The sequence below is a fragment of the Petaurus breviceps genome, unplaced genomic scaffold, assembly GCF_028583685.1.
Source record: "Petaurus breviceps papuanus isolate PSGF00001 unplaced genomic scaffold, PetGlider_PUasm1.0 220, whole genome shotgun sequence".
In the NCBI taxonomy this organism is placed as follows: Eukaryota; Metazoa; Chordata; class Mammalia; order Diprotodontia; family Petauridae; genus Petaurus; species Petaurus breviceps.
The window spans coordinates 24,353,669-24,369,027 of NW_027185876.1; the positions used below are offsets into that span (position 1 = coordinate 24,353,669).

The following is a 15,359-nucleotide window of genomic DNA, read 5'->3' on the forward strand; positions in this document are numbered from 1 at the left end:
CTATATCAAGCTAGTTGCTTTAATCCCCTTTATTTGCCAGCAAGATCAAGGCAATGCTCTCAGAATTCAGTTCAACAAACATTTATTAAGAACCTATTATATATCAGGCACTAGAGATACAAAGAAGAAAAAAACTTTCCCTTACTTTGAGAAGCTTACAATATGATGGGGGGAGAAAATACAAAAAAGAAAGCTGGAAAGGGGAATTGGACCAAGAGAAGGCAGCTGGCCAGAAACACAATGGTACATGGTGTACATGGTACATGGAAAATCGAGCTAGCTCAGAGTTCAGGGACCTCTACAAAGCAAGGCTTTGGGAGGCATTTAATGCTCCACCCTCCAGCCCTTCAATCAGAGTGCAAATGCAGCTGAGGGAGGTGTAGAGAATCAAAAACTGAGATAATTAGTATCATAAAATTCCAGTTTATCTTGAGTGAGGCAAGAAGAGCACCTGAAAGAAAGCAGAGAGCTACCTGGGTAATTATATATAATGGTGATTGTTTGAAATTATTCCGAAAGGTATGTGTAGAATAAGGGTCTTTTATAACAGTTTTTTATAGGGGATATGAAACTTAGAGAACAATGGTTATTTTTTCATTCATCAACTTTTATACCTCTCAGGATACTATGAATATGAGTTCCAAATCCTAAAGCATAAAACTACCAGAGGACTTTTTTTTTTTTTTGGCATGAACTGATTCATTGGATCACTAAGTAAAAAGGGATTTTTTTTTTCTCTTTAAGAGCAACTCTTCCTATTTTTTATTATTGCCTCGGAAGGAAAGCTTGTACAAGCCCCTCCCTTTTATATAAATTCTCATGCCCTTTGGAGAGCATTCAAAGACTCAGAAGACTTGAAGAATAAGAGAAGGTAGCAAAGAGAAGAAAGGTAAGACCCTTGAGGGATGGGAATGGAAGAGAGGAAGGGAGGGTGGGCAACAATAAAAATGCCATATTCCTACTCCCAACATTATTGAAACAAAATGTAGTGTGTAAGGACAGATCAAATTAACAAATTCCAATCAATCTAATCTTCTGGAAATTATTCCACGATTTGGGCTCAAAGTTTTTTTTAATGGTATGAATAAATCAAACTGAGGCTTGTTATATTTACTAGGGGAAATTTGATGTTCTTTCCTCATCTCTGAAATGAAGAAATTGAATTAATCTTTGAGGAGGTTCCTTCCTCCTTGTTCTAACTTTCTGTATGGTTTTCCATCTATATTACCAAAGGCGTAACATGGAGGTGAAATGCATGTCTCTGAGGGGAAGGGAAAGGGAAAGGCAAGACATTGGGAAGAAGTGTTTCTAAGGCCAAGAAATCTAATAATTACATTTGGCTGAGACCTTCTCTTAATCATTTCTCTTGCCACTCTGTTAAATGACTTAGTAAGGAGTAAAAGTCAAAAGAGGAGCAAAAAGTGAAGAGGAGAAAAGATGATTAGTTATAGAGTGGGTTACTGATATCAGAAAATCTGAGAATTGACTGTAATGTAAAAGTAAGGAAAATAAATAAATGTTTTCCATGGAATTTAGAAATAGGATATTTAACATAAGAACTGAAAAAAAAAACACTTAAAACATAGTCAAATGACCAAAAGGAGTCTTTGGAATTGGAGTGCATTAGAAAGCAGAGCTATGATTCTGTAGGTTACGGATGGTCCCAGTGTAGAAAGTTGCTTCATTGATAAAGACCAGCATCTCCTCTGGAACTTATATCTTTTTTTTATTTTTTGTTTTTTTGGAAGAGGGAGGGCAGGGCAATTGGGGTTAAATGACTTACCCAAGGTCACACAGCTGGTAAGTATTAAGTGTCTGAGGCTGGATTTGAACTCAGGTCCTCCTGACTCCAGGACTGGTGTTCTATTCACTGCACCACCTAGCCACCCCATGGAACTTATATCTTTAAAGAATATAAGGGACACTGAAGACTAAGTGACTTGCCTATGATCACATAGTTAATATGTATGAGTCAAACCTGAGTTGTCCTGATTCTAAAGCCATCTCTCAATCCACTATGACAAGTTAACCCTTGGGGACCACTAAGCAGAAAGGGGAAGGGAAATGGGGACAAAAATCAACATATTTCTCATTAAATCAAACATAAGTAATGTACAAATACGAGTTAAGTGATAATGCTGTCTGAAGAAGTTTTGCTTCAGTGTCTCTTCTTACAGGAGACCATGGGGAAGAGAGTGGCAATCGTGGGAGCTGGGGTGAGTGGCCTGGCCTCCATCAGGGCCTGTTTGGAAGAAGGGCTTGAGCCTACCTGCTTTGAGAGGAGTGATGATGTCGGGGGCCTGTGGAAATTTTCGGTCAGTGGTCAGTTTTTATTATGAAAGAAAGAAAATTGTTTCATGTGGTAGAACAGATTTTTTGACTTTTGCTAAGACTTCAAAAATGCCTAGAAAGGTAGTAAACTATATGTGCTGAAAGAGGCATATATTGTCAGATTATATTAAATTATATTATTTTATTTTTTAATTATTTAATTCAATTATTTATTTATAAATTATACTATATTAAATCTTTAATATAATTAACTTAGTAAGTGGTCAAAACACAGTGCTCAGTGTTTGTTTTATTTGAGTAGTTCATTGTTATAAGGGAGGGTTTCTATGATGGGGGAGAAAAACTTAAAAACTGACAGTGATATAAAAAAAAGAACATCAATAAGACATGTTTGTTTGTTTAATTATTTCCTCCACCTTCCAAAAAATACTTCCAAGCCAGGAACAAGTATAGCAACGTGAAATTTCAGAGCTTCCCGAGATTGTCTTCTGGTGTTAGCCCTGTTCGGTTGTTTCAGTTGTGTCTAACTCTTTGTAACCCCATTTGGAGTTTTCTTGGCAGAGATACTAAAGATGTCCTTCTGACTTCAGGCCTGGCATTCTATCCTCTGTACCACCTAGCCTGGGATTAATCATTAATAAATGAGAAAATATAGTGTCCAAACAGTTTATATTTGGCTATTCACATTTTATTTATTTCAAAAGGAATGACAATATGGTCAAGAAAGACCATTGTTGTTGAGTAGCATTCTGGTGGTAAGACTTTATGAGTTTACTTGGTTTATTCCCCTGACAAATGACACTGAATTATTCACAATATTCATACTAAAAGGATTCCTTCTACAGAGAACAGGCCAGAGCTTGTACTCTTTTTTTCATAGAGAATTCAGGGTCTCTTGTACACCCCACTGAGGCACTGACTTGGACTTTAGTGAAGGATTTCCATTTCCCTTTCCCTTCCTCCACTATGGTCCCATTTGCAGCTTGTATAAAGCCTCCATTCTTCCTACACACTTTGGAGGCAACATGGTTCAATGGAAGGAGCACTAACTATTGAGTCAGAAGAGTTGGGTTAAAATCCCACCTTGGGCAACTTGTTAAACCTCCTTCCATGGTTCTGAGTTTCCTTATCTATAAAATGAGGGAGTTAGACTACCTGGCTTCTGAGGCTCCTTGATGCTCTAGCTCTATGATTCTTTCAATCCTTGAGAAAAATCTCATAGTCTAACTAGTAATTCTAGGAGATAGGATCCACTTCCTCATCTCTACTTATTTTATTATAGCTTCAAAAGAAAGGAATAATCTTTAAAGAATTATGGGAGTAAACTATGTGTTGGGTTGGATTATTTTGATTTGTTTCTGTTTCCTTGATTGGAGGTAGAGGAAAACATTTTTAATTAATTTTTAATATTCATTTTTTAAAATATTGAGTTTCAAATTCTCTCCCTTCCATCCCTCCCCCACTCATTGAGAAGGCTGACAATATGATATCAATTATACATATGAAGTCATGCAAAACATATTTCTATATAAGTCATATTGCCAAAAAAAAGCAAGACAATAAAGAAAGTTTTTAAAAAGTAGGCTTTGATCTGCACTTGGTGTTCATCAGATTTCTCTCTGGAGGTGGATAGTAATTTTCATCTTGGGTCCTTTGAATTATCTTAGATTGTGTTGATCAAAATAGATGTCTTTCACATTTGATCCTTTTTATAATGTTGTTATTACCATGTATAGTGTTCTCATTCTGTTTATTTTACTTTGCATCAGTTCATATGTCTTCCCACATTTTTCTAAAAACTTCCCCTCACCATTTCTTAGCACTATAGCACTCTATCACAATCATATGCAACAACTTGTTCAGTCATTCTCCAATTCATTGACATACCCTCAATTTCCAGTCCTTTACCACTATAAAAAGAGCTACTATAAATATTTTTTGTTTATATAGGCCCTTTTTCCTTTTCTTTGATCTCTTTGGGATACAGAACTAGTAGTGGTATTGCTGGGTCAAAGTGTTTTATTATTCTTTGGGTAAAGTTCCAATTATTCTCCAGAATGGCTAGACCAGTTCTCAGCTACACCAAAAATGCATTAGTGTACTTATTTTTCCATATCCCCTTCATAATTTGTCAGTTTCCTTTTCTGTCATGTTAGCCAATCCAGTAAGTACTAGGTGATACCTCAGAGTTGTTTTAATTTGCATTTCTCTGATCACTAATGATTTAGAGCATTTTTTCATGTGACCATTGATAGCTTTGATTTCTTCTGAAAACTGCCTGTTCATATCCTTTGACCATTTATCAATTGGAGAATGGCTCTTCTTTTTATAAATTTGACTCAGTTCCCTATATATTTGAAGGGGGAAAAGGTCTTTATCAAAAGAGAAACTTGCAGTAATTTTTTTTCCAGTTTCCTGCTTAGGGAGAGAAGATCTAATTAACCAGTGACCATATAGGGAGGCAGGTGAGATACCCAAAAGACTACTGGCAAGCAGTAAGTTTCTATAGTGTTATTCCAACTCTTGTGTCTATCTTCTTAAGGTCTGAACTACATTCCTTATCTTCGTGATTTTTACTTATTTTTATGTAACACTAGGTGTCACTATTTCACAAATAATAATAAGAAAAAACGTTTGCTATGTGTTAGACATTGTACTAAGAGCTGTGCAATTATTTTCTCATTTGATAAGCATATATGCACATGTGTATAAATAGTATTTTTGTAAGGCAGAATTGAAATAACAGTCATATTTTAATCCATCATAAACTTTAGACTGTGTAAAAAGTTCTTTGAAGTGGAGTGATATATGAGAATTGTGTTCAGATGAGCCAAAGAAACTCGGCCATGTCACAAATGAATGAGAAGTGCCAGCTTAAATCCCTGAAAAAGAGTCATCTGGGAACAAAGGAAAGGAGGCCTGGGATTCAGCCTTTGGCCTAGGTGTCCTCCTCCCACTTACACTCTGACTGTCAGAGGATCTGGGAAACTTGGCAATGCTGAACTCCTCATTCACCCATCACTAGTTTCCTAGTTTCATCTCTGTAGCAGCAGATAGCAGTGTCTGTATTGGAAGCCAAAAAAACACACTAGACATAGATTTAAAAGCTTCACAAGGAACTCAAGGAAAAAAGAAAACAGAAAACAAACCTACATTCCTACATTGTGTCTAAGGGGAGCCTCTTGAGCACCTCATGAATAGAAGAAAAAGGACTCTCAGCCATTAGGAGATGTCAGTACATGAGTCACATGCACTCTCTAAACTTAAGCCCACTTCCACCTGGATTATGTATGTACTTATGGGAGAGTGTGTCACACACTGGGGGAAAGGGGATTGTTCTTAGTGGAATCATTGACCCTGGAGTCAGAAGGACCCTAGTTCAAATCTGATCTCAGACACTAGCTGTGTGACCCTGGGCAAGTCACTTCACCCTGTTTGCCTCAGTTTTCTCATCATAAAATAAGCTTTCGAAGGAGATAATGACAAACAATTCCAGTATCATTGCCAAGAAAAAATAGACTAAAGAAGAACAAAAACTACTTAAGACTGGCCAACTATATTTAGTCTCAACTGATAAACTTAGAGGGAAACACACCAGTGGGAACTCATTCCACTAGTATTACAGAAGTACCTCCCACCCCTACCTACACCCCCATCCCTGCAGAACCCACCATTGCTCTTCACAGATACTTCTAGGACCCCGAGAAGAAAGAGGTAGCCTTGCCCTGGGAACCAAGGCTATGAGAGTAGAACTTGGCAAAAAAGATCATCAGGTTTTGGGTGTGCTACTTGTACCTATGATGTATGTGTGGATGTGTACAAGCATATTTATGGAGAGAGGGAGAGAGAGATCCCAAGATTAGGCTGATAGCAAAAAAACTGAAAGTAAGAAAGACCTTTTCTATACCTGTCTCGCTTTTTCCCCCTCTTTCTCCCTAGACTCCTTCAAGTCTGGACTATGCCAAATTCACATGATATTTCTTTTCCTTTGGAAAATTTTAACAATATGGAGTTGGGGAACTCTGCCATGCAGAAGGGCATTACAATTGTGCATGTTTAATCTCCCCACAGAATATAAATTTCTTGAGGAAAGGGACTTTGGAGTTCCTTTGCCTTCTTCATAGTGAGTGCTTAATAAACTTTGAATTAATTGATTTGAAATTCCACAAGTATGCTTTAGTTTCATACATTTTCTGAATCTCACATTCTTTGTTCAACCAAAGCTTTTAAATAATGACTCCTATGAGTCATAGTCAACGTCTTGTTTTAATCCATCAATTCATCAGCATTCATGATACACTTAGTATGTGCCAGATATTATACTAGGTGCTGAGGATACGGATACAAAAGTAAGACAATTCCTGCCCTCAAGAAGCTTAGGTTATCCTGGAATTTATGTTCATTGATAAGGAAATATATCTTAAAGACAAAAGAAATAGGTAGATAGTGACAGTTTCTTTTTATGACCCTTCTAATCAACTAAATGCAAAGAGATGACACTGGTTATTACAATATTGCCACATTAACCCATAAGGAAGAAGTTGCCTTAGACATAGGTGTGGGGGACCTGCAGCCTCAAGGTCACATGTGGCCCTCTAGGTCCTCAAGTGAGACACCTCAACCTCTCAGGTTCCCCACCCCTGCTAGACGATAGAGAGACAGCTATTGTGATAAAGACCTGGGGTCAAATCCTACATGGTGGTCCTGGTCCCCAACTGAAAGAGGTTATTTTTGTAAAGCACTTATAACAATGCCTGGCACATAACAGGTACTATATAAATGCTTATTTATTCCCTTCCCCCCACTTGAACTCTCAGTACCTCCCGTATTTTTCTAAGACTAAAAATTGTATTCTGCTTTATAACTCTCTAATGAATTTAGCAAACATAAAAGAGAGAAGGATTGACCCTGAGATTCACTGGGGAGTGGAGAATTCCTAGATGAGCAAACTTCCCCTACCCATGCAGTCTGGCACCTTCTTTACCACCTGTAATCTGGAGAACTGCCTAGAACAATAAGAGATCAATGACTTGTCTAGGGTCACAGATGATATATAATTCAATATATATTAAGTGTATATATCTGTGTATATCCCTTCTTCCATTTTTAGATCATAAGCTCTATGAGGTAGGGGAAAGTAGGGGAGGTGTGTGCTATCTAAAATTTGTGTCTTCCCTCAGTCTCTAGAACAGTGTTCTGCACACATAGGGTACCTAGCAATGTTTGTTAAGTTAAATTGAATTCAAAAGGGTAAATCATTCCATTACTGAAATGTTCTAATTGTTAGAAAATGTTCCTTTATATCAAACTCTGCTTTCCTTAAATTTCTACCCACTGCTTCTAGTTCTGCCCTCTGAAGCAAAAGTGAAGTCTGTTCCCATTTCTTCATGGCAGCTTTTAACGTATTTGCATGGTGGTCCTAGACTTTTTCTTTCTGTGCCTGAATTTTTTCAGTAAACTCTTAACTGGTCTCCCTTCTTTTAATCTCTCCTATCCTACACATTCTTTCTCACAGTCTTTTAAGTTGACTTAAAGATGAAGGTGCTCTTTGTGCTGGTGAATTAAATTGGAAATTTGCCTCAGGCTTGCACAATTATAGACACCCTGCTTTGCTTTTTAATATCTATGCTTTTTTTCAGGACCATGCAGAAGAAGGCAGGGGGAGCATTTACCAATCTGTGTTCACCAACTCCTCAAAAGAAATGATGTGTTTCCCAGACTTCCCTTACCCAGATAACTACCCCATTTTCATGCATAGGAGCAAGCTCCAGGAGTATATTACCACATTTGCCAAAGAGAAGAATCTCTTAAAATATATAAGGTTTAAGGTAAGCTATTACAAATAGAATTGGTCCTACAGTTTTTTTGAAGCATCTCCCTTCTAGACCCTTCCTCCACCTTCACTTCCAGCACTATTCACTCACTTAATGGCAACTCCCAATACTGGGACTTCTCACACTAGATTGTTCCAACAAAACCAGCCTTCCTGGAGAAGTTCAGTGATCTATTTCCTATCTTCCACTTCTCAAAATGTATCTATCCATACTCTAAGAATATCAGCACTGGAAGGGAGCCTAACAATCAAACGCTATCATTTTGCTATTGAGAGAACTGAGTCTCAGAAAGGTTACAAAACAAGTCAGTGGGTAAGAGCAATAGTATGCTAGAAGAAGTTCAAACCAGTTTTCAGGCAATTGTAAAATTTTCAGGGTGAACATTTTAACCTTTGGAAATCAGCAAATGCTACGGATCAGGGCTTGATTTATTGTTTTATTTATTGTCTAGACTTAATAAAGTGATGGAGAAAATGTTACTAATGCAGATTAAACCTAAAAAATATTGTACATACAATTTTTCTCCAGAGAGACAATCATTAGACATGTACCAGCAAATCCCTGAATATGAAGATACAACCTTGGGGATCATCATTTAGTCTGCCCCTCCTCCTCATTGTACAGATAAGGTAAAATGACTTGCCCTAAGTCACCAAAGGGGCAGAACCAAGATTGAAAAAAAGTGTCCTTTGACTCCATATCCAGAATTCTTCCCATTGTACCATTCTGTTTCTCCAAGGCTACTTCTCCTTCTTTCCACTACACTACAATGTCTACCTAGGTCCCAAGTGACCCTTCAGGTCAGTTGCAAACTGAGAAATAATTACCTAGGCACTGTCTAATGTACAAAGTTATTCAAGAGACTTGTCTTGTTTCCCCCAATTGCTAATGTCCTCTTATGTCTCCATCTCAATCTATATAGAAATTTTGCATGTATGTATATACATTTAGATGTATATGTGTGTGTACATATATACACACACATATATATAATCTGTATACCTATTTATTGTCATGTGTACAGGTGTTCCATATACCACATATATGTGTTTCTACATGTATAGCTCTAGCTCTATTTCCTGTTTTTATTTATTTGGGGACATGCTGTAATCCTCTAATAGAATACAAGCTCCTAGAGGGCAGGAACTATCTCACTTTTGACTCTGTGTCCCTGGAGCACAGCATAGCACCTGACCCTTAGTAGCAGGTGCTGAATAAATGCTTATTGTTTGTTGATTTGATTGTTAAGTTAATGTGTTTTATATATATATATATATATCCCCAGGGCACTTAAAAACTCTTGAATCTAAAGGCTGAACTTATAGTTATGAAATTTCATTTACCATGGTAGGATGTAAGAGGACTGGATAGATGAGAGAAAGAGGAAAAGAGGATCTTACTCATGTTTATCAAATCATATCTATGTGTAAGATCTGTTCTGTGTATAAATTGGGTGAATTCTATCCATGAGGGTCACTCTAAGACCAGATTTTAATTCTCTAAGAAAGGTCACTATGATTCTGAAAATAATTCAGTCAAGGCACACATTACCACATCATAAATAGAAACCCTATTCAGGAAAGAATTTCACAATAGTATTATATGTAGTTGGAAAACAACAACAGGAAATAGCCTGCGTCCAAGAATAGGGGAATGATTAAATAAAATGTGCTTCATTATGGAAATGGAATACCCAAAGCCATTAAGACTGGTAAGTACAAGGAATAAAAAAAAGGAAAAACTGAAATAAGATAAGCAGAACCAAAAAAAATAGAGTACATATTTACTGTGGCTACATAAGAAGAAAAATTAATAGGATCATGGACTCAGAGCTAGAAGGGAAAAACGAGCGAGTGGATGAATGAAAATAAATTGTTTACTATGTGTAAAATTCTGTGCTAAGAGGTGAGCATACATATAGAAAGGCATAATAGCTCCTACTCTCATGGAGATCACATTCTAATAGTGGGAGATGGTGCATATAGAAGATTTCAGATGGAAGTCAGATGGCAAGGACCAGTGGTCCTTGGGGTACAGAGGCAAGGGAGAAAGAAATGCATTTTCTTTGATGTAATTTTTAATCAATAAAAGAAGATCATTTTCTGAAGTTGAACTGTGTGGGAAACAAAGAATTCTGATGGAGAATTAGAGGCAGCAATTGAAAAATTATTCAAGTTTCATACAGTGTGATACAGCGAGGGGGTGAGGACAGGGTATCCCTAAGAGAAACTGTGTTCAAATCCCAGTTCTACTATTTATTACCTGTGTGGCCATGAGCAAATCACTTTGCCCCTGTGGGACCCAGTTTCCTGATCTATAAAATGAGGATGTTATACAAGATAACCTCTAAGGTTCCTTTCTGCTCTAAATAAAATCTATGATCCTATAATCTCAAAACTCATATGATTCGGAATGTGAACAAGCACAATCACATAACCTTTCCAAGCTTCAGTTGAAAACTAAGAATGGGGATGGCTAAGTGGCACAGTGAATAGAGCACTGGCCCTGGAGTCAGAAGGACCTGAGTTAAAATCTGACCTCAGACATTTAATACAAAAAACTAGCCATGTGTCCTTGGGCAAGTCACTTAACCCCAATTGCCCTGCCCTCCCCCCTCCAAAAGAAAAAGAAAGAAAAGAAAACTGAGAATGTAAGTTGCTCAGGGTCACACAACTAATAAGAGTCTGAAGTAAGGTGGAATTCAGATCTTCCTGACTCAAAGTCTGGCACTCTACACTCCCTGTGTATTGAAGACTAGATGATGTCTAACGTCTTTTCCCATTCAAAACTGATAGTCCTATGGATTGAAATTAATTTAAATGTAAATAATTACTAAAAAAGTTTAGTTCAATGTATTTTCAATATTCCCTTCTTAATAAAACATTTAATTATTTTTTTAGAAAGAGACCCTCTTCAGGAGACCTTATTTTTACAGAATGATGGGCCATTAAAGTTCTCGACAAGGAGTTAATGGTCACCTAGATATGACCACTAAAATCACACCTTCTGGAAGAAACCTTTCCCAAACCCTCTTCCTATGAGTGCCTTCAGTGCTGACTGTTTTTTTTTTTTTTTTTGCTTTTCCTTTATATGACTTGTTTGTACGTTGCTGTTCCCATTCTGTCTCCCCAGTCAGATGGCGAGTCTTTTTGGAATCAGAAAGTGTCTTTTAACTTTCTTTGTATCGCCAGTGTTTAGCATAGCTCCTGGAACAGAGTTGGTGCTTACTACATGCTCACGGATTGATTGATCCTTCTGCCTGTTAAGCACATTATATCCTCTCTGCCTCCAAACTGAGGTAAATTCCATGTCCTTACTTGTCTGTACTGTTCATGCATGCATACTACTACTGAGCAGAATGTTTGTGGTTTGTTTTTCTTCAGACCTTGGTCTCCAAGATAAAGAAACGCCCTGATTTCTCCATCACTGGCCAGTGGGATGTTGTGACTGAAAAGGATGGGAAGCAGGAGTCCACTGTGTTTGATGGTGTGATGATATGTTCAGGACATCATGTGTACCCCAATTTGCCAAAAAATGACTTTCCAGGTGAGTTTAAATATGGCATGCAGTGAAGCAGAGGCAAAATTCTGATTGCTTAGTGTTTTATTGTGGTAATTATTTTATTGTTTTTCTGAATCACAGAATGGTAAAACACCTTCTGCCATCCTACTTGAACTAAACCTATGAGTTCATCAGTGTCGGGAATTCCTTATGTGGGAACTCCCTCCACTAATGTGGATTGATAACTTGGCTTTACTCTTAGAGAGGTGCTGAGAGACTGAGTAATTTACCCATGGTCACACAGCCATCATACATCAGAGCCAGGACTTGAACCCTGGCCCTTCTAATTCTAAAGTTAGCCTTCTGTCCACTGCCCCTGAGTGTCTTTCTTTCTGAACACCTATTTTTAAAATTGTCCATGGGGGTGGCTAGGTGGCACAGTGAATAGAGCACTGGCCTTGGAGTCAGGAGAACCTGAGTTCAAATCCAGCCTCAGATACTTAACACAAAACTAGCTGTGTGACCTTGGGCAAGTCACTTAACCCCAATTGCCCTACCTTCCTCTCTCCAAAAAGCAAAAAGAAAAACCTTAAAAAACAAAAACAAAAAGGTAATACCTTAAAAAAAAAGAAAAAGAAAAAATTATCCATGGACTTGACTGTAAAAAATAAATAAATAAGGTGCTTCTTTGAGAGCATGGCACCTACAAAATCATTTCTGCAGTTTGTCATAACAAACAGAGGTAAAAGACAAGTCCAGATTTAAAGGAAAAATCTTTCCTGATTTTCAACTCATTTATTTTTCACTTTCCCCCTCAGGGCTGAAAGGGTTTAAAGGTAAGTCCTACCACAGTCGGGAGTACAAGGGACCAGAAGGATTCAAAGGGAAGAGAGTGCTTGTGGTTGGTCTGGGGAATTCAGGCTGTGATATTGCTACAGAGCTGAGTCACACAGCAGCACAGGTATGATTTCCCAGGATGCCTTGTGATTTATCCTTGCCCTAAGTATTATTCCTATGTTAAAAAGGTATTATAATAAGGAGTTTGTGATGGCATAGTTGACTTGAAACTCAAGTAGTTAGGGCCAGGTCAGCCCCTCTCTAGAAGTATTGGCATCCATTGATTGGTGAAGTCAGAATATGCCTAAGAAAGCACCATTATAGGAAAAATCTGTGTTTAAGACATCGGTGTCTTCCTTTCTAAACATTCTTACCCTGCCTTGGTTTTAGGATGCTCTGGATTTTAGGTAAAATCCATAAAAAATTCCTTAGATATGCCCCAATGCCAATAGTACAAATAATATGAAGGTTATTTTTAGAAGTCAGGTCTAATGCTACTGGACTGCAGGTCTCCCAGCATCCTTCTAATCACAGAATCACCAAGTCTCAGCTGGCACACCTGGGTGAATCCTGTATCTGAACAAGAATCCTTTCTCCAAAATTCTCAGTAAATCAGAGGTGAAGTTAACTCAGCACTATTAAAAATTCATAGGCTAGCTGCACTGTCAGGTGATGGGAAGAAAAGAGTTTGAGTCATAGAATCAAAGAAATCTCAGTGGCTATCTAGTTTAATCCATACCCTAAAAAATTCACTGAGGATCATAGCTAGAAGGAAGCCAGAAGCCTTCTCACTCAAACCCCCTCATTTTACATACAAGGAAACAAGATTCAAGGAAGGCACACAACTTGCCCAAAGTCATATAGGCAGTGTAAGAAGTGGGAATGGACCCCAGGGCTTCTGTCTCAAGAGCCAGTGGTCTTCCATTTTACCCATGAGAATCATGAGACACTGCCTGCAAGGCAACCCATTCCACTTTGGAAAAGTCTAATTGTTAGGAAATGTTTTCCTTATATTTAACCACAACAACTCACAAAGAACATTTGTCAAAGCAAAGAGGTGGTGTGACCCACATTGATCAAGTCATGACTCTCTGTCATGACTTTATTATTGCCTATTGACAATGTAAGAAAGCAGGTGGCCATACCAGACCAATTAACAATAATTAATGAGTATTTATGAAAAACCACATCTAAGGCACTATGGGGAAGCCAAAGAGTACAACCAAGAATTTTCCCTGTCAAGGAAATTGAAACCAGAGTGGCCAGGTGGCTCAGTGAGTAAGAGCACTGGCCCCAGAGTTGGGATGACCTGGGATCTAATCCAGGCTCAGATACTTACCACCACACTCAGAAATAAGTGACCGTGTAACCTTGAGCAAGTTACTTAACCCCAATTGCTTAAAAAAAAGGAAATTGAAACCTAGCAGAGGAGACAGCACACAGATATTTGAAAGTCATAATAGCAACACAAAGATTTAAAAGGCAAAAAATGATTAAACACCCAAAAGGAAGTATTTAGTATTACAAATTCAAAGGAATAGAGATAAGTGAGAGCTGAAAGAATAAAGTTTCACAGAAGAGGAGGTTCTGGATCCCTTGACAAATGGAAAGAAATTAGATAGATAAAGAGCCTTTAGGAAGGAAGGGCATCCCAGGTGGGAAGTTAAGACATGGAGGCAGGAATGTGCTTTATATATTTGGGAAAAGGACTAGTTGGATTGGGCTAAAATATTTGGTATCAGAGAGTAGTCAGAGATGAACTTGGAAATGTAGATTGGGGCCGGATTAGGGAAAGCGTTAAATATCTATATTTGCCTAAAAGTCTGCTTGAACTTTACCCTTTAAGTAATGAGGATTCGTTGACAAATTTTGATCAGGGGAATGAAAATAAACCATGAAGTTAAGATTATTCTGCAAGATGGACTAGAGAAAGAAGATAGATTTGGGTAAATAGGTCCATTGATTTTTTTTTTTTTGTGAACCTAGAGAACTATTTTTGGAAATATTTAAAGTCAGTTTACCCAGTAAGATTTTTAGAGAAATATTTATACTCTAGTTGACAATTTAAAAAAATAGGGCAAGATTCCTTTGTGTATATAAATGCTGAAAACAAGTGCTTTGTAGAGAAATATGTATAATGTTCCTTCTTAAGACTTCAACTTCAGAGATTGTTGGGATTTCCCCAATGGAAAGTTGCCTACTACTTTCCTTCTATATTGGGAATTTGATTAACATGAAAGTGTGCTTAGAAAATATGGTGATGATAGCATTTATATAGCACTTTAAGGTTTACAAAGCACTTTACAAATATTATCTCATTTGAGCTCACAATAGCCCTAGAAGGTAGGTGCTATTATTATGCCCATTTTACAGGTGAGGAATTGAGGCAGAGCTTAAGTGACTTCCCTAGGATCACAAAGCTAGTAACTGTTCAAGGAAGAATTTGTACTCGGGTCTCCCTGACTCCAGGTCCTGCACCATTGTGCCCCCTAGCAATATGAGTTTGCTCATTATTACCAAGTGGGAATTCAATCTACCTTCTTGATTCTTTTTTTTTCAGGTTGTCATTAGTTCTAGAAGTGGCTCCTGGGTAATGAGTCGTGTCTGGGATGATGGCTACCCTTGGGACATGGTATATATAAACCGCTTTGATAGCTTCCTCAGAAAAAACCTCCCTACATTCATCACTGATTGGTGGTATATGAAGAAGATGAATGTGAGATTTAAGCATGAGAACTACGGACTGATGCCTTTAGATGGGTACATTATATTTAAATTCTCATACAGCTGAGTATTTTTGTGTTAGTCCAAGCATTTTATAGGATGGTTCTTATTTGATCCCATCCCTACACACACACACACACACACACACACACACACACACACACACACACA

At 37.7% G+C, this 15,359-nt stretch overlaps 1 protein-coding gene across 1 annotated transcript in view; it reads left to right on the top strand.

Moving 5' to 3' along the window:
• The first annotated feature begins 351 nt into the window (after positions 1 to 351).
• Positions 352 to 15,359, top strand: part of LOC138166267 (flavin-containing monooxygenase 3-like) — a 22,521-nt gene continuing 7,513 nt past the window's right edge. The window contains exons 1-7 of the mRNA XM_069094763.1: positions 352 to 477; positions 745 to 889; positions 2,178 to 2,315; positions 7,932 to 8,120; positions 11,510 to 11,672; positions 12,446 to 12,588; positions 15,025 to 15,224. Of these exons, the coding sequence (XP_068950864.1) occupies positions 2,184 to 2,315; positions 7,932 to 8,120; positions 11,510 to 11,672; positions 12,446 to 12,588; positions 15,025 to 15,224 (827 nt within the window). The 5' untranslated portion in view covers positions 352 to 477; positions 745 to 889; positions 2,178 to 2,183. The remainder of the gene's footprint in view (positions 478 to 744; positions 890 to 2,177; positions 2,316 to 7,931; positions 8,121 to 11,509; positions 11,673 to 12,445; positions 12,589 to 15,024; positions 15,225 to 15,359) is intronic.